This window comes from Acinonyx jubatus, chromosome A2, assembly GCF_027475565.1.
Source record: "Acinonyx jubatus isolate Ajub_Pintada_27869175 chromosome A2, VMU_Ajub_asm_v1.0, whole genome shotgun sequence".
NCBI lineage: Eukaryota > Metazoa > Chordata > Mammalia > Carnivora > Felidae > Acinonyx > Acinonyx jubatus.
In genome coordinates, this window is record NC_069383.1 from 29002045 (window position 1) to 29029999 (window position 27955).

Genomic DNA, 27955 nt, shown 5'->3' on the forward strand with positions numbered 1-27955 from the left:
TAATGAGATCTTTGGATTATACATTGGTTTCCGCTGTATATCCCTGTCTTATTGTTCCCTGCGCATCATGTGATAGAAATATTATTATAGTAGTGACCTGTTTTATTTGAACTTTTATAATAAAGCTGCATGTAACCTAGGCTTTTCAAAGTATTCATTTCATCCAGTTCATTAAGGTATCATAGAAAAGATAAAATCTTTACAGAGAGCTTTACTTTTGGAATGGCATCCCATCCTGGGGACCTAATACAACCTGTCTGTGTTCCGGTTTCCACGGTGGAGCCTCCATCCTCCCCCCATCATGGAAGAGTTAGTAATAGCAGAGATGCTCTCACGCCCTGATGGGCGGCAGGATGAACAGTGACCTTTTTCCCAGTTATAGTCGCTAATCATGTCTCTTGCTGAACTGAGACAGAAATGGGAGGGTCACTTCTTCATTTTCAAGTCTCTGTATTTATTGACATCTTAGAAAAAATAAATCTCCATGTGAATTCTTCATACTTATTATGCCTTGGAAGAAATGGAGAAGATACAGGAGACAAGCTGGGTCTCTCTTTCGCACTTGCGCCCTAACATTGCCCTTTGCCAGGAAAGAGGATACAGTTCCCTCCATTCCAAATTAAATACCCAGCTCCTGGATACTATGAACTATAACCCAATTTCATTCCTGGACTCGTCTCTGTAACAGACCATATACATTCTAATTTCAGCAGCTCTATTATTTAAAAGTGTACCACCAGGGGAAGGCCTGATAGTAAAGTTCATCATTCTGCGTGTGGGACAAAATTAATATTAAATTTAAATCTTACTAATAATCACATTAAAAATAATAGTACACGTTAAAGCTTTTTTTTTTTTTTTTTTTTTTTTTTTTTACTATGAGCCGAAGGGTTTTTCTGCCTATAAAGACTCTGATGTGTAGTTCTAATTAAAGTTCCAGATACGTGTAAAATATGTTAAAAATTTTTAATATGAAACTATGAAGAATAATTGAATTTGATGGGAAGGACGTTTTTCAGTGATAAAGTTTGCTGTTTTGAAAAGGAAACCTTGCCTGACAAAATTAAAATATGTTGTGAAAGACCACCAGTGCTTAAGTGGTTGAATAAATCTGAGATTATAAAATCCTTCGTGCTGAGGCTGATCAAAAGAGAATGAAGTAATAAAGCATGGATGTTTTCATGCTCTTTTGATGATTCTTTAAGGTGAAAGACTAATAGAGTAGTAAGAATACTTACTGTTCTTGTCTTCTTTATACTCACGTTTTGCCATATATTTTATAATTTGAATATAAGCAAAACCAGAAAAGCTGCATTAAATATACGGAAAAATAGATCTGGACTAATGGTATAATCAAAACTGACTGTAAGCAATTTTATCACTGAAAAAGTTTTAAGGAAAATTATCAATGAGTCATTATAAAAGTGCTTAAATACATAATATCTTGAATTCTGGATATGATTGCATTTTTGCCTTGCCAATAATAATACTTATAAAGGAAAAAAAATCTAAAAATACAGTTAAGAACTCAACAGAAAATAATCTGTTCTTTTTAATTTCAGAAAGTTTCTGTGTGTTTTAACACAGAAATGCCATTCATTTCACTAAAACAAAATATTTTTTCCCTCTCAGCCGATCACAGGAATTAGTTTGTGAGAATTAGAGATCTTGATTTTTATAGAGCTCAAAAACAGTGCTTGTTATTAATGGAACTTTGTTACTGTTTTCATATATATCGCTCAAAAGATTTAAAGCATTTAAATTAGGGATGTGCAAGAGAAACTTTATTGCTTGTCCCAAGGACTATAATCCCGATCTGAAACAGCTGCTCTAACGGTGTCCTGGGCCCCTGGAGGAAAAGTGACAGTCCTCACACTGAATGGTGGTTTGGCCTAGGGGAGGTTTTGATGTGCATAAATGAGGCTTAGACAGGAGGAGCCAAGATTGGAGGATTATGTTCCCAGTTGTGATGTGCCGACTCATTACTTTCCCTCAATGTTACGTAGGACCCCTTCCTGGTAATAGATATAGGACAATTTGTATAATTTGATTTTAGTATCTGTTTTATGCAATCTCTCCCTGTCTCCCTCTCTTTAGGTCTTAATGAAAGATATTGCCACTCCCATACCAGCAGAAGAGGTGAAAAAAGTGGTCAGAAAATGTCTCGAGAAAGCTGCCTTGATCAATTACACCAGACTCACAGAATATGCCAAAATAGAAGGTCAGTGCAGTGAGCAATTGCCGAAGTGGCAGTGAGAGCCAACAATGCCTATTAACTGAATTTTCTGTGAGAAGTTCTTTCCTTTCCTGAACAAACCTGTACCGTGGCAAAGGGAAATGTCTCATTAAAATCTCAGCTGGTGAACTGAAGAGCTTTTTCCTATTCATTGCTTTAATATGCCTCCTGGGACTCTGCTTGAATGAAAGACCCAGGATTCGTGCTTAAGTTGTCCTTTGTTCTTATTTTGAGTTTTCAGGGAACCAAAAGGTGTTTTCATGGGTTGTATTTTTTGACATTACCGTAAGTATGTCTAACATTTCAACTGTAGGCAGTGTCTTCTTTCCTGATCAGTAATAGTGTAGTATTACATAATTTTATTTTCTGTTCAACAGTGTTGCTCAGAGAAGGAGGAAACTTGTTGATTATGATGAGAGCCAAAATAAACTGACAGAATTCCCTGCAACTTCTCATTGCTTGCAATATATTAACACATTTGAATGATTACATCTCTTGAGAGGACTGCACTTTTTTTTTTTTCCTCTTCCTTCAGATTTCACTCATTAAGATTACTGAGGTTTAAGATGCTTAGAAATAACTAAATTGAAATTTGTGGCAAAGACACAAAAATGGGCTTTATTGGACAATCCTTTGATATGATTAAAAATGATAGAAAGGGGCTCAAAGTTTTTGCTCCAATTATTCATAAAACTGGCTTGTGTCGTCCATGTAGCATTCACTTAGGAAAAGTTTGCAAAGTTAAATGCGTATATCTAAAAATAAAGGCAAATCCTCTGTTAGAAAAATTTTAGTAACTTTTAATATAAAATTGTACTGAATTATAAATTTGTTAATTATTGATGTGAAGATAGTTTTATCAAAAGTGGTACAATGAAAAAGATTGATTATAATTGGCTGTGTTATATCCTTTTTTTCTCTCCGAATCCGATCAAGCTAACAAGCATGCAATAACCAACCTCCTGAGTGATTAACAAAAAAGCCATCCCATCACTATAGCAACCAATATTATTTCACGAGAGTAACAACATGAAACCTCCTTAGTTACCAGTTTAACATCATTAATTATGATATCATGTTGTGTTAAAGCAAAAGCAATGAATATTAGCTCATTTGGGGAAAGTGGAAGATAAACAGATTGGTTTTCACATCATGAATACTCATTCAAACAATCTTCGTGTTTTGAACATTGTTGTGAACATGGGTTGAAAGAATCATTATAAAAATAGACCTATTAAAACCTTTCAAATCTGGTAAAGGGAAAAAAGTTTGTGCACAACTTGAATAAACACAGTATTGTTTTATTCAAGTGTTTAAACTCAATCCAAAAAAAAAAAAAAAAAACCCTGTGAGAATCCTTTTGTTCTTAACTGGCCACTCCAGTTAGTATTTTTGACCATTGTGCAAGAATACCGAAAACATAGGTTATTTCTATTTTCTAGTCCTAGAGTCCATTTTAACATGGACAAATAAAATTGTCCCAGCCATGGATAACTTTTGCTAATTAGTTAGACAAACGTGTTAACACTGGTGGTCAAAAGACATAGCTGTTCCTCTGGATCTCACATGAAAACAAGTCTGTGTTAGAGAAAATCCTATTCTGGGACCAAATAAACAGTGAGCAGGGAGCTCTCATAGCTCTTTCCTTTCTGGAGTCATCTGTCTCTTACTTCTAGTCTACTGTGAGAATATTCTAGAAAATGGATCCTAGGAATCTAGGTGGGACTACTGAGCAGTCTCCATTTTCAGAAAAACAAAATGCATGCTTATTATATGAGAAAACGTCTATGCATTTCATTTTCTCCCTTCCTTCCCACCCCCTTTTGTGTATGTTAAAAAATAAAGCGCTTTTTGCTTTATGCTCAGGATCAGACCAAGAACACAATCAAATTTAAGTTAGATATAGGAAGTGGGCCACTTTTCTTTGCTTAATTGACTTTCTGCATTATGTGAGCAACATGGGTGGAGTCTGCTTTTTTCCTAAATTGTCTTTTCTTATGTTTTAGGCCCAGCAGAAAAGGAAGCAGGTAATGGATGTTTGTGCATGCACGTGCTGTTGTTTCTATTGTGGCATGATGTTTGATATTGATGAATAGCTGTCTGCTTTTCAGGGCTCCTACTAGATGACTTTGATTAAGATACTGAAAATACTTTCATTTTGGGAGAACTATTGTTAATGCTCTGTAGGTAAAATACAGGCCGTTTATCTCTGTTAAAGTTCAGCAGCGCTTTTTATACGAAGTCAAAGCCAAAAATTGGAGGCTGTATTAATGTTTTAAGCATGGACACTAATCTTATTTGGAAGCTGTAGCCAATATTTGGAGGGCTCTTACAACTAGAGAAGAGGACCATCTCTCCTTTATCACTGCTGAAAAATAACACAGTGAAAAGCATAAATGCTATTAAATAAGAAGTAAGAAGCTCTTAACTTTGAAAGTTGCTAATCAGAGGAATGAGCAGGGATTATGAAGTCCTAGTCTCAGAAAATTGCTAGGAAAGTGTTCTCCGGATCTCTGAATTTTTAAAGGTTGTTTTTACTTTTCTCTTATGCCACTTATCACAGTTGTAATTAATTTAATTATGTGCTGTTATCTGTTTATCTTGTCTGTCTCTTCTTTAGCCCCTTGCCGGCAGGGTCTTTATGGACTGTGTTTACTGTTGCATCCTGGCACCCAGCCGTGCACCACTGGCCCCAAGTAGGCTCTCGGTGCTTTGGAGAGAGAGGAGAGCTTAGCTAGTTAGTTCCATGGGGCAAGAGCCCAGGGATGAACCTTTCTAGTCCGAGTTTCCCTGTCTCATTTAAAGCCTACATGCAGTGTTATAGACAAGTTTGGGTTGGTTTTAACTGAAGTCTTCGACTAAAGGGTTCTCTTTCTGTTTTCCTAACTCTTTCCATTCTGTTTCAGCATTTGACCCCAGAAAGTGTGAGGAACAAAACACTCTGAGCCAGGAAAAGGGGAAAGAACACGATGACCACTAAAGTGCACTTTTGAGACTACCATCACTTCTTAAGACAGCCCATTGTAATAGCAACAGTCCTGTTCTCTTTAACAAACTTCTTCAAAATCTCTTAGGGCATTTCATCCACTGCAGTGTTCCTGTAGTGAAAATAGGTTTTTATATAGTTGACACACAGGAAGTCTGGGGTTGTTAGGGCTTTCCCACTGACACAGAGTAAATAAATCAGCCAGCTGGGACTTGCATCAGGTGTCCTGATCCCCAGCCTACCAAGGCTATGCTCCTTCCCCTGTGAAATATGAGGGAGTCACAGCACGTCTTCATGAAGGTTGAAGTGGAGGGACCATGTAGAGTTGCACACATTCCCATTAAAAAGAGGAGAGAACGAGAAAGTTGCTGTCCCTCATGTACCTCACTTCCAGACAGAAGCCTTCCCTTCACGCATTTCTGGCATCCATATGACTGTTCAACTCTAGAGGCTGATGATGCTAGGAAAAATACTTTCCTTAAAATTAAATTCTAAGAGGGGCACCCGGCTGGCTCAGTCGGTGGAACATGTGACTCTTGATCTCAGGGTTGTGAGTTTGAGCCCTACTTTGGGTGTAGAGATTACTTAAAAATCTTAAAAAAAAAAAAAAAAGAAAGGCCCAGATGGAAGAGAGAAAAAAATCAGTGTATAGTCTAGATGATTTCAGTGGATTGAAGGGATAGTTAATCTCAGTTGAAGAATGTTGTGAAATAATAAAAGAGAGGTTTTTAAAAAAAAATGTAGTTCTATTTCTTTGGTTGCATTTGGTAGCAAGTTTAAGAGAGTTACCTAATGTTCTTGGGGGTGTAAATGACTCAAAATGAGAATGTCAGTTACATGTGTAAGAGCTCAAATGCTTCCAAGCAGTATTCTCTTGGGCATTATGATAATTTTCCTCAGTTAGTTTGTACCGTGTAGACAAGAGTTGAATTCTGCCCAAGATCGGTCTTCATTTTGTCATCTGTTGACAGTTCCCTCAGAGGTTTTGTTTTTGTTTTTGTTTTATTTACTCTGCTTCATTAGTTCCTAAAACAACTGTAGAAAACAGATATTTCATAGAAGAGGTAACCAAGACTATAGAAAAAGTCCGTAACTTTCACAAAGGTGTGCTGTTGTTATTCAATTCAGCAGACATGAGATTTGTACCCGTGCCTCTCAGATATGGAGCGTGTTCTGTCCACTGGTTGCCCTGCCTCTGGGGCTGTCCGATTCTGAGGCACAGTGCAAGAGCCAAGGGGTTACTTTTTCCAAAAGTATAGATATTTACTTAATAGTAAGAGCAAACACTCATTAGTAGGAACTGTTTTAAGCACTTTGCATGTGTCCATTCGTCCTTTACAATAAATATTTCTATTACTGCTTTTTTAGGAAACTGAAGCAGAGAAGTCACTAGTCATACATCCAGAGACCACTAGGAAGCAGGAGATTAGAACACAGTGTCTCCCTTTCAAACTGTCATTTTATTTTCCTTGGTCTTTCTCCCTCCCTTTTCTTAGTGAGCCTGTGTAGTTAAGTTTGTACTCAGTTAAACTGCATGGGCATTTGAAAGGAGGTCTGGAGCGGTGCGGTTCATAGAATTATGATGGAAGCTGTAGATATAACTTAAAATTTTCTAGTAATCGCATTAAAGAGGTAAAAAATGGAAAATTAATTTTAATAATAGTTTTTTAACCCAATATATCTAAAATATTCCTTTAAAGTATATTCAATATAGAAAATTGAGATATTTTACAATATTTTTTCATATGTAGTCCTTGAAATCTGGTGTGTATTTTTACTAGCACATTTTGTCGCCCCATTTCAAGTACTTGTTTACCACATGTGACTATGGCTGCGGAATTAATCGGACAGCACAGATCCCATGGTAAGGCTAGGAACTGACTCCAAAATCCGAAGCTTTTTGTTTTTACGCTCACATATCTCACAGCGTCAGGTGTTGAAAGGGATTAAAATTTGCAACCTTGCCCCCCTCCCCCCCGCCCAGCCCAGCCCATACGTAGCCCTTTTTCCCTCCCCTATTTTATTTTTCTCTGCAGCACTTGTATTCTAGCACATGATATGGTTCACTCATCCTACTCTTGTCCTAGAGTGGTAGCTCCACCAGGGCAGGACTTTCGTATTTTAGTAGCTGCTGTATCTCCAGTGCCTGAAAAAGGTGCCTGGCACATGTTTGGTACTCAATAAATATTTGTTGAATAAATGAATGAGTTTATGGCACAGAATGATCAAGCTATTTATAGCAGAGAGAACATGTATAAACTGGCAAGCTGGCTTACAAAAGGTCATTCAGATCAATCACTAAATAATCAGAAATATGAGAGCAAAAACTAACCACTTAAAAATAACAAGATTGGAGGGGCACCTGGGTGGCTCAGTTAGTTTAGCATCCAAATTTGGCTTAGGTCATGATCTCGCAAGTGATGAGTGGGTGAGAGCCTCGCCTCGGGCTCTGTGACAGCTCAGAGCCTGGAGCCTGCTTCAGTTTCTCTGTCTCCCGCTCTCTCTGCCCCTCTCTGCCCTCTCCCGCTTATGCTCTCTCTCTAAAAAATAAACATACATTAAAAAAGGTTTTTTAAATAACAAGATTGGACAAATTAAACCAGAATTCCATGCTCTTACCATGGGTGTGGGACACTAACCCTGGATCACAGCAGCCAGAGGTGATGGAGAACAGTGGCGTTAACAGTAGTTAGCATTCTAACCTGTTTCAGTTGTTTCCATAATTCAACATATGCTCAGTTGGACTTCTAGTTCTCTTCCATACTTGGGAATTCTTCCCATTCTCCGTCAGCAGCACGTATTTGCAGAAAAAAGGAATTTTACAACTTTGTAATAAATGAAATAAACGACCTCTCTCTAAATGTCTTCTTTCCTTCTTAGGATATCTTTGCATTTGTTTCATGAGAACAGAGTTCATTTTGAGAACTTAATATTTCTACAAGGCTTTTTTTTTTTAATTTTAAGAAATATCTGAGAGCTACACGGTTGCAAAAATCAACTGGTGCTCTTCCTCAATTTAATTTTATCACTACTGTGCATTTAACAATAAGATCATTTTTACAGTATTTATAGTCTAGGGTTCAAAAAGGTACTGCACCTTTATCTTCCTAATTGTGTCTTTTTTTAAATTTAAATCACATACCTTTTTGATGCAAACTAGCTCTTTTTAAAGGAGAATCAATTCCTTACTTCAGGGGAGTTTCTTATAGACAAGAACAGCAGTCTAGTAACAGTCCCTGCTATCTCCTGAAAACTACGTATCATATGAGGGCTTATGATAAAAGAGAGAGACGGCTCATTAGAGCTTGCCTTGACCTGAGATCTTTTGCATAGACTTGGTAGCTAGGCTTATTGTGAATCTCAAAACATGGAGGTGCCCTAAACAAAAGGTAGCATGGAATGAACAGGCAAGAGCTTTGTGCACTGAGGATCTGTCTGGGCCCTTTGGTTGCCAGGTTCCCAGGTCTAACCCCCAAGTGCTCTCATTTTCAAAGTCTCGGTTGAACAGGTAGAGATGCTTTCCCAGAGGGCCACACTGCTTGCTTTCTTTGAGAGAAGTTGCACTTTGGCAGGCCTTACGTCATTAGGATGTGTTTGCCATCTGGGTGGCATTTTAATTTAGCGCTCCACTGTCAAGAGTATAGCGATAAATAATAAATAAAATCCGTTCTTAAGTGTATGTGTGTGTAGAAGTTGAGTAGATCAAAAGCATACTTGATGAAAATATTTTTTTGTCAGTGAATAATTTCTTACTAATATTTCTAGGATAACATAACCATTTTCTCTCATAAAAGCTATATTTTCTTATAAATTTGATTTTAAAATTTTTGAATATTATATGTTATGATGAATTCAGGTTACTGATATCTCTAAATAATAGTCCTGAAATTTTGCATTCCCATAAGAATTGACAGTACTCTGCAGGAAGTGATTTGTGTATTAGAAGAAACAATTCTCACCTTAAAAACTATAAAGCAAAGTTGAAGAATTAAAGAATTTTTTTGTAGCCTTTGTTAGCGTGGCTTGGATAGTAGGACTTTGGCACGAAAATCTTTATGATCATTTGTGCTTCTGAGTCACCTGATGACTTACAGACAAATTGAAAAATGTAATTTCTGACTCTAAAAGAGAATATCTTATTGTTGTCTTCAAAATGTTTGAGAAAATTAAATCTATAAAGAGCTTTTAGTTTATAAAACTATGTATGTAGCGTAAACATTTGCTGCTTGAGCTACGCCATCTGGATAGGGACCAACTTAAAATTTATTTTTGTACTATATACAGAGAAAAAGTATTTTTCAGATGATCAGTGGACTCTTTAAATTACCTGAGAAGATAAATTGTTCTGATAGCTCTGACTTTTATTCCATTATCTAATATGCATCGGATGTTAATTTTAAATTATTTTTTCAACATGTTCCCATCAATACGTTGAGTTAAATGTTTTTAACACCCACTTCCTTGCTACCCCAGTAGCCTCATTCTATAGGTCATATATACCAGAAAATATTATGACCATATTCTCTTTTCAGTACTATGTAAGTAATACGAATTTACTTTGGCCATTTCTACATCTAATTTGGAATGAATGAGGATTTGTAATATGTTTATTTGCTTCAGCTTTTTTCCCACCACCTCACTAGCCTCACAAGATAGCAGCCCCACACTGGATAATTTGTGTTCACACCAGTTAGTTAACTCATGACAGTGTTGACAAATTAATTCCTATGAATCAAGAGATGTTTGGGGGACAAACAGGAGTTGCAGGGATTATTGACGAGAAGAGGCAAATGAAGACATTGGCTTCCATCCGACAGGGCTTTCCAGCTGTGCATGTACCTTCAGTCAGCTCAAGACAGACTTAAGACAGGAAGAGTGTGCTGTGCAGTTGTACAGTGGCTGTCTGCACACTCAGGCGACCAACTAAGAGAAAAGTCAACTGAGGACACAAGGAGCACCCTGTATACCAGTGACAGTATGATGGTAATGCTTGGAACCCCTCTCAGGACCACTGCACGTACTACCCACAGCTTTAGTGACCAAAGGACGAGGGTTCTGTCAACTCCAGACAAACCATGGAGACACTTAAGGACACTTGGCACTCTCTCCTCTGATATTGGTTCTGTCTGCATTTCATTAATATTCTTCTTGATTCGTTTGTGTTTAATTGTGAGGAAGCATTAGTATCTGTCACTCTGTTAAAAACAACTGCTGACAGTACCGTCCTGCTGCCTCTGGTTATGACTTTTCACCCTTTACGTTGGAGTTAATATTGCCAACACTGGATGATTCGTCGCGCCTCCGCTGAGGTGTTCTGTGACCAAATGGAGTGGCATCTGTCCTTGATTCACAGTCTTTGTCGTGAGTCATCCACCATTTCCTTCTTTGTTTTTGTAGTAGAAGTTATAATGGATAAGGAGAGTCTCAGTCAGGGATGGTCATAGCTAATCCCATATTCAAGGTGAAGCTTGACTCAATCTTGATTGATGTTCTCTTTCCAAATCAGGCTATCACAGGAATTTGATCTTCAGTTTAAATGACAGCTAAGTTTAGGGTATTCGAGGGCAGTCCCTTCTTTTCCACCTTGGAAGCATAGTAATCCTCAGCTCTGTAGGCTCTATACCTATAAACTTCTTGGCATCCCCACCCACCCAGGTCTCCTGTTCTCCAGCATCAAGGGATGAGGTATCTTCCTCTTCAAGGTAGACTCATCCAACCTGTGATATTGATCTCAATTGCACCTACTTCTTTTTGGGTGGAATTTACTCCATCATATATCTCTTCTTTCTCCTGTGGTTAGTTCCCCCATCTTCCTTCTACATATTTCATTTCCGTCTATAACCATGGTATCTCCATAAATAAAGCAGCTTTACCCTGATCTTCCATTGCTTGCCATCTGCCATCCAAAGAGCAGCTTATGCTCACATTCATTTCAGTCACCTTCACTTCACTTGTCTGCTCCAACGAGTTTGGTTGCCAGTCCCCAGTCTGTCTTGTGGAGAGTTCTAGCCTGGAGTATGGCTGAGCAGAGAGGGAGTGAAGGGTCGTTGCCTTGAGACCATCAGTTCCTTTTGCCTTTGGAGTTGGTAGCAGTAGGCCAGATGGCTGTTATCTGTGGCTTTATCAAAACTGGGCCCAGCTGTGCTGCCATGAGCTGAAAACTGGAATGAGCTGAGCCACTCTCAGGCAGTCATGCCTTCAGTCCTCTGTATCCCAACGTCTAGCCTAGTGGATTACAACCTAAGGAGACTTTTGGTCAAGTACTGCAGCTTTGAATCTAGCAGATTAACAGTGAATCCATGTCCTTAGAAGTTGCCTAATGGGTTAGTAGCAAAAGGAAATTAGTAGTAGTATTGGTCTTGTATTCTGGGATCCTCTACTCCAAAGCCTAAGTTTCTCTGTCCTCAAAGGACACACAGGCAAGCACCTGCCTATCATTCCATCCTGAGTTTCTCCAATGACCATGAGCTTTCAAGTCAAAATGGACTCCTGAAGAGTTACAGCCCCTTATAAAAGACAGTAAACTAAATGATATGTGTCATCTAGAACTTACTATTCTTAGGAGCAAAAATTTACCTTAAGCGTAATATACTCAAGGATATATTGGAAGATTCTAGAAATATGCAGGAACAAGAAGTCAGAAACCAATTGGAAATATTGAGTATGAAACATTAGGTATGACAATAATATGGTAAGAAACATTGGATACAGGATGAATACAGCTGGAGAGCTTGTCATCTGGGAGATTAGTGAGAGCAGCAGGAAAGGTGAAGATGTAGACAGTGTAAAAAGAAAGCAAAGTGATGTGGAGAATAGAAAGAGTAAGATAGACTTCCATCAGACTGGTTATGAAAAAAATTCAGGTAAATATAATATGAAAAATAATTAGAGACACAAGAGGTATAGAAAATAATGGAAGAGTATTATGAACAAAGACAAAAATTGAAAGTCTAGATGAAATTGATTACATTTCTTGAAAACCTATATTGGTGTGGTCAAGACAAGAAATGAGACTCAGGCTATTAAGTTTTAAAGTAATTGAAATGGTTGTGAAAACCCTCCCTTTCCCAGATCCCTAAGCCTGGTTGGTTTTGGAGGTGAGTTCTACCATATTTTTAAGGAAAAAATCCTATCCAAAATAAGTTCAGTGAAGTGGAAAATGAATGAATCCTGTCCAGTCCATTTCATGAGGCAAATACAATCTTAATTTCCATACCTAGTAAAGGCAGTAGAACAAAAGAACGTTATTACAGGCCCATTTCATTGTGAGCCTATATATGCAAAACCCCTAAGTATAAGCCTACAGAATCCAACAGTTTATTGGGAAAATAATCAACGGGGTTTATCCCAGAAATATAAAAGGAGTTCAGCATTAGGAAACAAACTAAAAGCAAAAATCCTACCTCAAGAGACGTAAAAAAAAAAAAAAGTATGTGGAAAATTATACTGTGAGCATCTTGGAATTTCTTAGCTTTATAAAACCCATATGGAAAAAAACCTACACCAAATGTTTTACATAATGAAGGAAGTTAGAGGCATTCCCACTAGGGTTTGTGATAGTTACTTCCAGTATCGTCACAACACTGGAAGTCTTGGACAGCATGAAAGAAATGAAAAAAGTAAATCCAAAGAATGGAAAGAGGAGATAACACCATCATTGCAGATGAAATGACCATCTGCCTAGAAAATCCAACAGGATCTACATAGAACCTTTTATATGTAAGTGTTCAGCCAGGTTGCCAGCTATAAAATCAGCCTGCTAAAATCCATAGCCTCTCTCTACACCAGTAGTTCTCGAATAATTTAGTCTCACAAACTTAGTACACTCTAAAAATTCAGATCCCAAAAAGCTTTTGTTCAGATAGGTTGTTTACCAGTATTTACCATACTAGAAGAAAAACAGAGAAATTCATAAAATATTACTCTTTACAAATAGCAATAGCAAACCCATTACCTGTCAACATAAATAGCTTTATAAAAAATTTTTTGCACACCTCTTTAATGGCTGTCTTCATAGAAGACAGCTGGATTCTCATAGGCACTTCACACTGAGTCTATGACAATATGTTATTTTGGTTGATATATGTTTTTTAAAAATCGACATATACTGATCTGCAGTGGGAAAAGGGGAAAGTATTTTAATAGACTTTTTAGATAATTGTGGGTTTTCTTCTGTGTTATACTAAAGCTTGGCAAGTGATAATTTCTTATGGGTTAATTGCAATGTCGAATCTGAAAGCCTATCAATGAATTTTTCATGCTATTAAATCCAGTTGGTTCATCATGTACTTTGAATGCGTTTTTCACCATGCATGATTTTTTAACACCATGTACTAATCATTTGGTCCACTGAGTTAAGATACTCTTAGTGTTAACAAGTATAATAAAGTCACCCTTGTTAATATCCTCAGAAAAGTCTCAAAGCCTTGGGAAGCTGTCAAGTGCATGACAGATACAGGCTTACTAAAATTCTAATTTTCCTTGAAAGCTTTAATTTTATCATTAGCAACAAATACTATTTAAGTGACAGGTTTACTTAATTTTTCAGAAAACGTCTACCAAATATCCCCAAGTCTGAATAACCATATTTTTGTCCATCGGTAGGCTTTTCAACTAAAAAATGGTTCTCTGAAAATAAAACAGTTCAGCCTAGACTGAAACAAGCACACACTTTTACTTTAGACAATCATTACGCCTCAGTATGCAGATGTGCCTAATGCCAAGTTCTCATTTTGTCACAGACGATATTTAAAAATGTATACTCAAGGGGAGAGATTCAATAAAATGGGTGGTTTTTTTTTTACTGTTTTATCAAGGACTTTTGTATGTAAAACTGTCTTTTTTCTTGCATGCACGGGGGTAAAGAACCCAGTGATTATAATTTAGCACCACAGCCTTGATTCATGCTAAGGTAACAAGAGTTTTACCTGCCACTGCTTTTGTACCATCACTGTGAAGATCAACTAAGTCAAAAAGGCAAAAACATTTCAGTATTATTATGAAAATACTTTTGCACTCACAGATCCCTGAAAGGTCCTGGGGATCTGCGGTGGTCTGCAAACCACAGTCAGAGAACCACTGCCTAGAAACCACTAACCACCATCAGTTAACTGCCTAGAAAATATTAACCAAAAGTATCTTTTACAGTAACCACCAAACATCCAGGAATTAACTTTGCCAAAAACATGCAAAACTTCCTAGACCTCTAAAGAAAATTTTGAAACTCAAAGGTCATAAAGAGAGATCTAAATAGATGTAAGATAGTCCTTGCCCTTAAGAGAGAGGACTTGACAGTATGATATTTAAACTCTCCCCCCAAATGTATAAATTAATTGCAGTGTCTGTTGGAATTCCAGAGGTTTTTTTTTTTAAGAACGTGATAAATTGAAAATATAAGTGGAAGAATAAAGGGTACTGAATAAGTCAACTTAAAATAAAACGCATGGAGACTTGCCTTGGCCGACACTAAGATTACAAAACTATCACCAAAGCCTGTGAAGAAGAATCTACAGGCTCACGTACCGATGGGAGCCTGCTGTGCTTCATCCATAATAAAATGGACCATAAACCAGTGGGGAAAGGATGGACTGTTTCAAAGATGATGCTAGAAAGAAGGGCTTACTAAATGGACAAGAAATAAACTGAATCCCTTTCTGGTGGAAGCATGGCCTCCAGAGAGATCAGAAACCTCAATGTAATGAAGAAAATGTCCACTGCTATGGATTTAGTGTTTCTCTTTATTTTTTTGAAAGTTTGAGAGCGAACGAGTCGGGAGAGGAAGAGAGAATCGCAAGCAGGCCCCAAGCTATCAGCTCAAAGCCCAGCGTGGGGCTTGATCTCACAACCACGAGATCATAACCTGAGCCAAAGTCAAAAGTTAGACACTTAACTGACTGAGCCACCCAGGCTCCCTGGTATTTCTCTTTATTGTAACTATCCCCAACTAATGTTTTTACCGTTTTGCTTCCTTGGTAATTTCTCAAGCTTGTCTGGTATCTATTTGAGATATGTAGCAAAATTGTTTTTAACTTTCTGATAAAACCTAGCATGTTCCAGTGTAGTTACTTCATTTTCTACATAGAATTGTCAGCTAACCATCTATCCTTGAGAAAAATACTTGACCGCTCTGAAGTGATGCCGTGAAAGCTTCCATGAATCCTACTGATTCCCAGTTGCAAGAGAGAAAAGATTCAGAAGATAATGGAGCTACACAAAATAATGCATCGAGAGTACTTAATTGAATATATCCCAGATTGCCCACGAGCTGGAAAAACATTATCTTCCCCCAAAACCTTCTCTTTGATGAATATTTGCCTTCTGTAGAAATTCTTAACCAGAACATAAGCACCTCCTGAGAAAAACCAAGCATTTATGTAATGTCTCCTTCAGTGTGCCCCTTACCAGGAATTATTCCCTCAGCCACGATCTCTAACACTCTGAACAGCTCTTGCTAAAGCCTTCTCTCCTTCCTCTGAAGATGCATGGAAATCTCATTACAAGTGTTCAACACCTGTTCCCTAAAAGGTCTCAAAAAGGATGTCAGTTTACTCAGCTCACTTGACAATGTGTCATGTTTCATTTTTTTTTTTTACTTTCACATGGAATGTGGTGCACAGATAAATGCAGCCTTGGAATAGCAAGTTTTCTTATGAGCCATTTGGTAGAATTTATCATTCTCTAAATCCATAGTTTGAAACCCACTGATTGGTGACCTTTTCATTTATTTACTAACGTGTGTCAACAGGTAAACCAAGTGACATATAGCCCTGTGGCTCCTGCAGCACCTTGTTAATCTGAGTAGTTTAGATGTATTAAAAAGTCTTTTCCAGTTGGACAAAACCAGAGTAATGCAAACTGACAGATTTCACCTCTTGATAGCTCAATAGAGTTTGTAAGTACTCGGAGCCTGGACAGGTGAATAGTTTTAGAAATCAGAGGTTATTACCTATCGGCTGTAACTATATGACCTATAAGTGGCCATATAGCTTCAAGAGCTAAATTAAAAAGCCTAATGAGTGTCTGTAATGCCAGATCCTTTTTTATTTCAAAAGGATAAACCTGTAAAAATACCCCAGAGGCATTTTGTTTACACACATTTTCACAGTGGCTGGCAGACCCAGGATGTAAAAATTGTAGAAACATTCAAGATATCACCAAGCCCAACCCACCTCTCTACACCTGGTCTTTACACTTGTCCAAGTAGGAGACATTCTCCAAATCTAAGCATCAGATATCACCACTAACGCATTAGTTGGCTGCCCTACCCCATCTTGTTTATATCTCAAAGGAGACAGAGATACATACAGACATCAAGATCTTTGACTCATTTCTTAGTACCCAAGGCTACAAATCTTTTCAAAATAGATCTTTCATACTGTTCTCTTTCCTTCTTCAGCTTGCCTCCCACTGGCCAGCCTCTGCAGTCCTGACTTTTCACCCTCCTCATTGCCCGTCATCACCACTACCTCCGGGATCCTGCTTTGCCTGACTGTTCACGGGCAGACCTTCTCCCTGAGAATGAAAGAGAGTTTAAGGGGCAGGAGGAGGATGGGAGGGTGGAGGTGTGATGGTACTTCTTTGATGTGTGAATGTGACAAATGACCAAGAAAACACTATTTTAAGTAAATGTAATTAGAAGACAAGAACTAGGCATGAAATTTAAGATGCTATAGCCCTTAATTATGTGATAATTTAGTACTGGCCTGGCAGTTACTATAACTGAGATCAATTTCTGAATCTGAATTCTGTTGAGAGGATAAGGAGCACTGAAACCAAGGAGACCATTTATCAGTTTCAGCTGCTGAATATTATCAGTGTGTGTGAGATATATGTATGATAGATGTATAGGCTATATAACGGGATAGATACAAAGACCAGTCTTTAGGAAAACCCCTGTTACACAGGCAGAATTCTCCATGGAAAAATTTTATGCTGTCATTAAAATCCTGCAACATATTTCTAACCAGAGCTAAACAGAGTTCAATAAACATTGCAGAAAGTTTTTTTTCTCTGTCAAGCCTTCATAGTCCTCTCAGCCAGCAATCCTATGAAGATATTTTTTTTTTCCTGTGAGATCCTGGATCTTCCTTCTTCACAAACTTGAAAGCCAGCGTCACAATAGTTAAAAAGACAACTCTATTTTTTTTAAACTTTTTAAGCGTTTATTTTTGAGAGAGCGTGAACGGGGGAGGGGCAGAGAGAGAGGGAGACACAGAATCCGAAGTAGGCTCCAGGTTCTGAGCTGTCAGCACAGAGACCTATGCAGGGCTCAAACTCACCAACCATGAGATCATGACCTGAGCCGAAGTCAGATGCTCAACTGACTGAGCCACCCAGGCGCCCCTAAAAGGACAACTTTAATAAAATCAAGCCAAGGTGTCTGTGTTTCTCCACTCTTACAAATCACATAACTATAAAAGCCTGTGACAATTTAAGCCTACTAATGTTTCTCTGATTCCATCACCATCACCCCTTATTTTAAGATCTTAAGAGGAGACTATGTTGCCGTATTCCTCCTGAAGAAAGTCTCACAAAACCTCACTGATGTCTACCTCACATATGTATCTTTTTATGGCCCATTACCCCTGAATCTCCACTTGTTCTTGGCTTCTGCATTTGTTCGGTTTGGGTCCATTCTGGCTGCTATGGGCCTATACTCCAGTGGCCAATCTCCTTTGATCCAGAGTTGACCATTGGCTTAAAAATGAATTTACTGAGGGGAGAGATAATCCAGGTAAAGTAGCTAATGTGACTGTCACAACAGAACAATTACTCCAAAGTGCTGTATCATTAGCATGGTTAATTCCAGAGGTATTAACTGCAACTGTTGCTTTAAATGGCAGGGTTATTAAGGAAGTTAATACCCAAGGGATTCTTGGAATTAGGCCACAGACCTATTGTTTTCAAACATCCATGGTATTAGTACTCTCAGGGATTTTAAACAGCTGTAGGGAGGCCATAACATTCCAGATATTTTCATTCACAAAGAATTGTTCAAATATGTACACCATCCTACTGAATAACATGACAGAAAAGTAAGATGTGTTCAGATTCTACAGAAAAAGTCACCTTTTTTTTTCCCTAAAATGAAATTTATACAAAGAGGTAGCTTGATTTCAGGTAAACGAAATAATCTGAAGTTCCTACGGGTCACTGTGGTATATGTTTGTTTTTCATAAACACTGGTAGTTCTCAAAGTGCATTCCCCAAAGAGGCATCATTGGCAACTCCTAGGAACTTGTAGGAAATGCAGATTCTTGGGTCCCAAACAAGATCTACGGAATCTGAAATTCAGAGGGTGATGCCAGGGAATCCGTGTTTAACAAGCTCTCCGGGAGGTTCTGGTGCATGCCGAAGCTGAGAACCACAGATCTATACGGAAGCTATTCCAGTCATCGATTGCAGCGATGGATGTATTCCAGCACTCTCAAAACTGTACTAACATTTAGGTTGCCATCAGACAATCCAGGAAGGGATCCACGTTAATGCTATTCTCTTGCATTAGCTGAGAGTACCACGTCTTGGGGAGTCAGATACTGGGCAAGGTTGAGTCAGGTTGGCCCTGAAGAGTTGGGGAAGTAGAGTTTAGTTTTAGAAACTGCTTCTCCCCTAGATTCTGAGGCAGTCTTCTTAGCATGTTCTACCCTGTTTCCTCTACGTGGCTAACTCAGGAGTTCCCCCCGGAGTCATCTAGTCACGAGTTCTGAAAGTGGCAGACAGGTTTCAAGAGGGAGTTTTGCCTAATAAGGAAGAATTTGCTCTCTTACCCACCTTTCCCTCTCAGGATGAGAAATCCCATGAGCATGGAGATCTGGCTGGGATTAGGACTCGAAGAAGCCTGGTCGTGTTAGGCTCTGGCACTCTCACTCACCACAGGTTGCTGTGCTAGAGCCAGAGGATAGGTCAGAAGACCTCAATAAATTTTAGACTTTCCAATTGAGTCATCAGTCTGGATCATGCAAAGTGGGAGAACATTAACACCAATAAGAGTTAAGGTTACAATTAGGGACAGACTAGAGTCAGTAGACATTCCTTGAGCCAAGGGAAATACAAATCAGAACTACTATGATGTACTACCTCACACCCGTCAGAATGGCTAAAATTAACAACTCAGGCAACAGCAGATGTTGGCAAGGATGCAAAGAGGAACCCTCTTGCCCTGTTGGTGGGAATGCAAACTGGTGCAGCCACTCTGGAAAACAGTATGGAAGTTCCTCAAAAAATTAAAAATCGGGTTACCCTACGACCCAGCAGTTGCAACTATGATGTATTTATCCAAAGGATACAGGAGTGCTGTTTCAAAAGGGCACGTGCACCCCAGTGTCAACAATAACCGAAGTATGGAAAGAGCCCAAATGTTGATAGACTGATGAATGCCTAAAGAAGATGTGGTATGTATATACAATGGAATATTACTCAGTGATCAAAAGTGATGAGATCTTGCCATTTGCAACAACATGGATGGAATTGAGTATATTCTAAGCAAAATAAGTCAGAGGAAGATAAATATATGATTTCACTCATATGAGGAATTTAAGATACAAAACAGATGAATATAAAGGGAGGGAAGCAAAAATAATATAAAAACAAGGAGACAAACCATAAGAGACTCCTAAATACAGAGAACAAACTGAGGGTTGCTGGAGGGGGTGTTGGGGGGGGATGGGCTAAATGGCCGATGGGCATTAAGGAGGACACTTGTTGGGATGAGCACTGTTATATATAAGTGTTACGTATAAGTGATGAATCCCTAAATTCCATTCCTGAAATCGTGATTACACTATATGTAAAGCAGTTAGACTGCTGCTGACTTTCTCTGATCTAAAGTTTCTGACCTCACAGACTCACTAAAAGAAGCTTTTATTTCTGAAGATCTCCTTATGTTACCTATGAGCAACTTAAAGCCTTCCTATTGACGTATCTTTGATCATATTTCTTGCAAGATAATAATGCTTTTCTTGCATGTTGAGTCCACTTAATTCCCTCTGTATCAGAGCTTTATAGCAGAACTTCCTCATATTGACCAAAATCCTATGGTATAGAGCTATCCTCTATACCATATAATCTGCCAAGAGAGAAAGACACATAACTTCTTTGAAGCCTGAAATATTACCTTGTTCATCATCATATCCCCTTAGTTGTTAGTAGACTACCTTCCAGGCAATAAATGTTGACTCAAAATTCAGGGTCACAAAATCTGGGGATGTTGAGGAACCAGGCAAGAAATCTTAGTTCGTATATAGGAATTACTTTTTGATGTACTCTAGCTGGTTATCATGACCTAGATGCAAGGGAGAGAAGTATTATGGTAGCATTATTGCCATAGTCCCTTTATCCAACACCATCTTTATTGTTTGGTTGCAAGTATAGATATAAGTCTGTTAAGACTTAAGGTCAAATACCTTACAAATTTCTCCATATCCTATATGGGGGAAAGGGGGGACTGAAATGATCTTACTGGTCTTCTCCCCAGGTTCCCTTGCAACCTTCACTCTGAGCATCACTGTGTGTCCACCACTAAGGATTTTGACAGGAAACGGCTAGAAGGGAGGCAGCTGGGGAGAATATGCTAAGAGTATGCAATAGGGAACAGAATTAAAGCCTAAAGCCTGCTAAAGCAAAATAGTCAAGCTGTCTTCTCTACCTCCTTACCTTTTTTCTGCTGAGATATTTTCTTCAATGTACAGAGCTATAATGAAAAGGAATTGCTTTGACCAGTCAGGGAGTGTTAACTGTAGAAAATTAAAAGTGGTGCAAAATGAAGAAAGCTTGTCCCCAAGAGCAGTGCATTGAAAAGTCATCAAGCAACCTTGCTACTTTGGGCATATTTGTTTCAAATGACACTATTTGAAATGTATTACAACAATCATCAGCTTGGTGCGAAGCTTGAAGAATATAGAGAGAGATGTAATGCTGTGAAGATGTTACAGAAAGTGAACATTTCGAGGAGGAATTCTCAAATATTCAGTGTTCAGATTTGTAATGGAGCCATTGATAACCTTGTTATCTAATAGAGTTCTGACTATAGACATGCATTAAACTTCTTGGCTGTAGTCAAATGAGTGACAGCCAGAGATGGTATACACAGTGTACTTGATAAAAATGCTATTTATTTAAAGTATTAGAGTGGCCATTATGTTCAAGTACAAAGTTCTGCTCTTCTCAGTAAATTTAGTCTGGAAAAAATAAAATGTTTTAAACTGTTTTTAAGTTTCAGAAGGACACAGGGTACTCTCCAAGTTTTTACTTAAGATAGTGTCAAATGTAAAAGCTGGTTTTGACATAGTCACCTGTAAACAGAAACAAGTTTTCAGGTTCTTTCTGTGATTATTTTCCATTGTTGCATACTTGTGGCTAAGGATATGGTGACTTAATAAACTCTTCAAACCTGCAGCCATTTCAGAAGCTTCTATTGAACGTATACAGTCAATCGAGTGTGTGTGTGATTCCTATTCAAAGAATTGAAAATTAAAAAGGATTGAGTCCTTGTGTTATTGCCGCTTACCTGACATCAGAGGTAAGATTTTAATCCATTCTCAGCCGGTATCCTGTATGACCTTGGACACCTTCTTTAACCCCTCCAAGGACTCTCTTAATATGGAAATGGGGGCCATTATTTTCTAACTTGCAGAATGGTTGTAAGGATTCAGTAAATAATGTAGTAAAGAAGGTAGGAAAGTAAGTTCTTTTGTGATAATAAATTTTGTTGCTTTTCTATTTCCTTATGAAAAACACATGATATAAACATAGAAATATGTTTAACACAATCCAATGTAGAGAAAGCCCAACATTTATGTTTATAGGAAGCATAGAATTTCTTAGCTAGAAGGAATTGTAGAGATTATAGGATTTGGTGACTCTTAGCATTTGTTTAGTTTATGAACCACTTTGAGAACCTGAAAGGTATGATCCTTCTCTCCCCGCAATGCCTTCATACCCAAAACTTAACAAATAATTTTAAGGCTGTGCCCTAAAACCTGTTCCTAATCTCTAAATCCCTTGGGTTGAGAATTCTCAACTTAATTCAATACCTTCAATCTAAAGATGGAAAAATTAAGGAATATAAGTGATATGCTCTTGAGAATTAAAAATTATTTTGATAACCCTTTTACAAATATGTCTTTCTCTAAGAATACAGCATTCATCAGATTTTTGAGCATTATTCTCAAACTGCAGCCACATTTCATTGGTGGACTTGCCGATTCTGTCACCCTTGTCATGTTAGTGACAGGAGCAATTTGCAGTCGTACACAAAGTTAAGTGATTTGGGTATTTACTTTTAACACAGTTTTTCCCAAAAAGGTATATTCTTGCATCGTCAATAAACTTTCATTAGTTATCTGTGATGGTCCAAAGCCTATTCAAAATATTGAGGGTACAAGATAATGAGATCTAGTTTCTGACTTGGATCTGGGCATAGACTCATAAGCCCCTAAGAGGGAAACTCGGAGGGAGGAGTAACTCATTCAGCCCTAGAACTTTAAGAAGGTCCCACATTTAAGGCAACATTAAAGTTGTATCTTCAATGATGAGTAGGGGTTTTCTAGGCAGAGAATCCAGATGTCTTAACTCCCTGTGTGGGCAGATTTTACATGGCTTAGTTGTCTTTTTAGTTTAGAATCATTAACTGATACATATATGGCAGTCCTAAAATATATAGGACGTCCCATTGGAGACCCATTCCCTGGTTTTACAACCATGCATTCCTCATTTCCTGAGCCACACAGTCTCCAAACCTCAGAGTCATTCTCCTCTCTGGCCTGCAATTTCTAGTAACTTTCAAGGGCTTGCAAATTTGTTCTTCAAAGCATCCCTGCGCCCTCCTCTTACCATCTTCCCATAGTTCTCCATATTGCTAGACCTGACCCTTGGAATCCTGGTCACACAGCCTCACCAATCCTTCCTTTTTCTGCACAACCACAAATACATTTTCCTAAAATCAATTTAATCTGAAGCCTTGCAAAGCAACGCTTGCTGTGTTATACGTAGGATATAGTTATCCAGTGTACTTATGATCTTACTTAAAGCCTGCCACAGTCCGAGCCCAAACTCATCACCTATTATTCTCCTGCATGTTTGCACTCCAGCCAGGCAGGGGCAAAGCAGAAGTGGTAAGAGCCCACATTAAGTTCAGTTCTCTCCTTTTCCACTTGCTAGCTGTTGCACTTCATCCTTCCAGGCTTGTTTCCTTATCTGTAAGTTAGATGAAGAAATAACCAAACAAAGCTGTTAGGGAAATTAGTGTGGTGATGCATGGAAAGTGCCTGGCGCTATATGCCTGACACATAATTGACTCTCAATAAATGGTAACATTTGTAATCATTATCTTCCTCTGAAACGCACCTCTCTGTCATAGAGACATTTCTAGAAACCTGTCCTCTACCTACCAGGTCATTTGTTACTCCTTTAGGACCTGCTTCAGGTTCTGCTTACCTTCCTGCTGATTCCTCCCTCCAAACCCACCTGTTCTCGGCTGCTCTCAGTCTACATTACTGCTGTGTTTGCTCTGCGTTGTTTTCAAACTTTTCTTAAGGAGCTTGTCTTTCTCATCAGACTGTAGTAGCTAGAGCTGCCCCCAAATGGAGGAGATGATTGTGCAAAGCCATGATCTCCTTGACTTCACCCTCTTTTGAGGATTTTGAAGTGATCGTGAAACAGGTGGAAGATTGGATAGTTGATGTCTAAGGATCCTTTTCAGTAGTGATTTTGGAGTCTGAGTTGTTACAGATCAGGGACATGGCTTACACCCCCTCCTCCTCACAGCTTAAGAACATGTAGGGACACTCAATTATGTGGTGTTTGGCAGACTGGCTTTCCGCTCTTGACCCCTGTCACAGACAAGCGGTGGCTTTCCATCCTGCAGGGGAAGTTTAGGAGAATGAGTGCAGGGTTGGGGGATGGAAACCCCCACATCTATCACACTGTGACCTGTAGTACGCTTATAATAAATGTTTAATGAGCAAGCACCAGCCGTAAGCAGTGTTTCACTGCCTCATTGTACAGCCCTTGGAAACAAGAGCAATTGGAAGAGTGTCTTTCAAGTTTAAGGCTAAAGTTTTAGGAAGAAGTTGAAGGAAAATATCCATTGCCAAAAATCAGAACTCCTTAGGTTCCGCAGAAAAAGCCATTTCTCGGGGCACCTGGGTGGCTCAGGCAGTTAAGTGTAAGACTCTTGATTTTGGCTCGGGTCTTGGTCTCCCAGTTTGTGGGATAGAGCCCCCACATCAGGCTCTATGCTGACAGTGCAGAGCCTGCTTGGGATTCTCTCTCACCTTGCTCCCTGCCCCTCCCCTGCTCCTTGTGCACTCGTGTGCTCACCCTCTCTCTCTTTCAAAATAAACATTTTAAAAAGAAAAAGCCCTTTTCCTGAAAATTTTATTTCCCTTCTTTACAACCTCCTTACTGGGACAAAGAGTCCATGAACGAAAGACTGTGTTTATCTTCAGTGTGCTTGTTCGAAACTCTGTTCTTCACATTCAGTTTGAAACAGTTTCATTATACGAGGCACTGCTGATTTCTGCCAGTTTGTTGTATCTCTAAAATCAACTGCTTTTCCTTCTCTGTTGCTGAATTTCAGGTAGCTGTACTTAATCTTATTGTGGCCTTGCCTTTTTATACCAGTTTCCCTAATGCTGAGAGAACCTTCAGCTTCAAAGAACTCCTCCCCACCCCTCTCCAGTTGGAGGAGGGCAGTGGGTGGCATAATGGCAGACATGGAAGGATGGGGAGGGGGAGGAATCAGTTAATCGCAGGATGTCCAAATTGTTTTGGGTGGCTTTATATTTCTTGAATTTAAGATCAATGTAAACTATAAACATTTCAGGCTGAGAATTTAAATGGCAACAAAAAACCATGGTTTTTGCTAATGTCAGGAATGACTCATCTGGTGAGAATGGTATTGTATTGATAATACAATACAGAGAGAAGGAAAAGACTATAGTATCATCTCTCTTTGTGTTTCTGACCTTGAGGAGAATAGTAACTTGTTTGTTGCAGAAGTTGAGCATCTAATGTGCTGATGCACCTGTTCTTATATATTAAATGGCAAAGCACTTGCAGTTCTGTGATTGCTTTGTGAGGGAAATATTTTCTACAATCTGGTGAACTGTTTTTTTTTTTAAGAATGTATTTATTTGTATTTTTTGCATCTCTTATTTCTCAAAAATATGCTTTCTCTTCTACTTCAACACCCTGATCTCCTCATTACATATTGGAGTATGTTTGGCTTTTTCTTTTCAAGGTAACATTATCATGATTTCTTTTTAACATAGAGACCATGAACCAGGCAACTCCTGCCAGAAAGCTGGAAGAGGTCCTTCACCTAGCAGAGCTCTGCATAGAAGTCTTACAGCAGAATGAAGAGCATCATGCGGAGGTGACGACTTGCTTTAACTCTCCTATAAAGCTGCACGTGATGCTTTGCCATAGTGGGAATAGCACTGAAGAAGTGGCCTGCCCGTAGACTTTGATAGGTAGCTAGCCATCTACCTGTAAGAAAAACTGAGAATGTATGTGCATTTCCTGGGTATCCAATTCCTGTATGTAACAGAGGGACTGTAGATGTATATAATTTATTATCTGTTCCTGACAACAGTCACTCTGTGAGGAACACGGGAGAACTTATGGGATCTGCCAAACACGTACAGGTAATCAGAAGCAGAGCTGGAACACAAACCCATCTCCTGATGCCGGATTCCTTGCATCTCCCCCATGCTGGGATGGCTTTAGTTTAGAAATGGAAATTAATCAAGATGCAAAAGGAAAAGTAGTGATAAACTATAACAAAATCAAGTAGAAGACGTGGATAACTACATGACTGATAATTAGTCTTTTATTCTTACCATCAAACTTTTCTCTAAGTTTTCACTAAACCTGCATTCTTTATAGTGTTAAAAGTTTTAATTGTGTATTAACATTCACTCTGTAGAGTGGTATTTCACCGGGCCAACTGCTTATTCTAAGACTTAAAACTGCTGCTCTTTTTAATAGTCATGAGCGTATTAAAAAAAAAAACAAAACAAAAGGGGGCACCTTGGTGGCTCAGTCGGTTAAACCTCTGACTTCGGCTCAGGTCATGATCTCACAGTTTGTGAGTTTGAGCTCCACGTCGGGCTCTGTGCTGACAGCTCAGAGCCTGGAGCCTGCTTCAGATTCTGTGTCTTCCTCTCTCTCTGCCCCTCCTCCTTTCCTGCTCTGTCTCTCAAAAATAAACATTAAAAATTAAAAATTAAAAAAAAAAGAATTTTATGACTTTGAATTCAGTTTGGAAAATATATGGATTTAAGTAAGTATAATAAATTTCAGGGCCTTAACAGTGCTTTTATTCTTGAGGAAGCACATGAAATGGGCAAGAGTTTTTTAAAAGCCCAGATACATAAGACTTTATAGAACATTTATATGTAATGAGGCCAAGTTCTTAAAAATATGAGAAACTATAGGAAGTACATTTTAAGCAAATTCTTAAAAAAGAATATTCAGGAAACCTTACTATAGGTAACTAAGATTTATGGTATCTGATTATAAATATGATCATTCAAAACATCTGCTTTTAGCTCACACTATGGAATCTAGTTTTTACCTTACATCTGTCATGTGTGAACTTGTTATGGATATTTTATTTTAAACTGAAGAAACAGCTGCTTCAATAATGTGAAATGAATCCCCATGAGGATCTTCTCTAGGCTAGTACTACTGCTATGCTACAATGAAAATGATTATATGCTGAGATATATATATGTGATGTCTTTGTCTTTTGTTAAAAGGCATTAGCATCAGAGTGTTAGACATTTTTGAATTAAAAAATATTTCTGATTGGATATTCAGCTTCAGTGTATTTCACCTAAATGGGTACATCTAATATTCCCCTACATTTCACAAAAATAACATTTAATTTTCCTGTACTCATAAGGAAAATAATTACTCTCCTGTCTTTTAAATGCAATGATTAAGTGTTGTCTACTCCATGCAGTCACTAAATGCTTGTTAAAGGTAATGTATTCAAATATAATTAAAATGTAAATAATATTTTGTAATCCACAAAAATACGGTTGACGAGATGGATAATTAAAGCTCATAAATATCACTCTACTATATGCTGAAGTATAAAATTATTATAATGACCTCTTTTTAAAATGCTTTGTAACACTATGGCCTTTTCCATTACCCAATGCTTCCAAATTCTTGGAATCCATCAGGGAAGAGAGGTGAGTAAAACTGTTCCCACTGTTTTTCTAGCACTCTTTTAGTGAAGATTAGATAGAACCCACTTTGATCGTAGTTACTTTAACACCAAGTTACTTCTCCTCCTTACAATTAAAGATTATTTCTTTGAATGGACTTATCTTGGTTGTATCGTTTCTATAAATGTGTCTTAATAATTGTGTGCATAATTACTGCTGGCCATCTAAGTAAGGTTTTTGAAAAGGTTTTGATGATTTGGTTTTATCCTTTTTTTTTTTGCCTTTTTCTTTTCTTTCTTTTTTTTTTTTTTTGAAGATTTTATTTTACTTTTAAGTAATCTCTACACCCATTGTGGGACTGAAATGTACAACCCTGAGATGAGCAGTTGCATGACCTACTGACTGAGCCAGCCAGGCGCCACCCCGCCTTTTTCGTTTTGTAACCAGCAGAGCAACTTTTTCTTTGAACAGTATTGGGGAGAGAATTGGTCTGATGCTAACGTCATTTCCAGAGTAAGTTAGTAGACTGCACTCTGCACTGATCTTTATTCTGCT

General features: G+C 38.3%; 1 protein-coding gene across 15 annotated transcripts in view; it reads left to right on the plus strand.

The window, feature by feature from the left end:
* The window catches only part of CADPS2 (calcium dependent secretion activator 2), a 535106-nt gene that overhangs the window by 415071 nt on the left and 92080 nt on the right, over positions 1 to 27955 (plus strand). For 9 of the 15 annotated variants that reach the window (XM_053218157.1, XM_053218160.1, XM_053218152.1 and 6 more), the window contains exons 16-18: positions 2098 to 2221; positions 4243 to 4263; positions 25493 to 25596. In XM_053218157.1, coding sequence (XP_053074132.1) covers positions 2098 to 2221; positions 4243 to 4263; positions 25493 to 25596 — 249 coding nt within the window. The remainder of the gene's footprint in view (positions 1 to 2097; positions 2222 to 4242; positions 4264 to 25492; positions 25597 to 27955) is intronic. The other 6 variants (XM_053218155.1, XM_053218163.1, XM_053218156.1 and 3 more) reach the window with 1 other exon arrangement.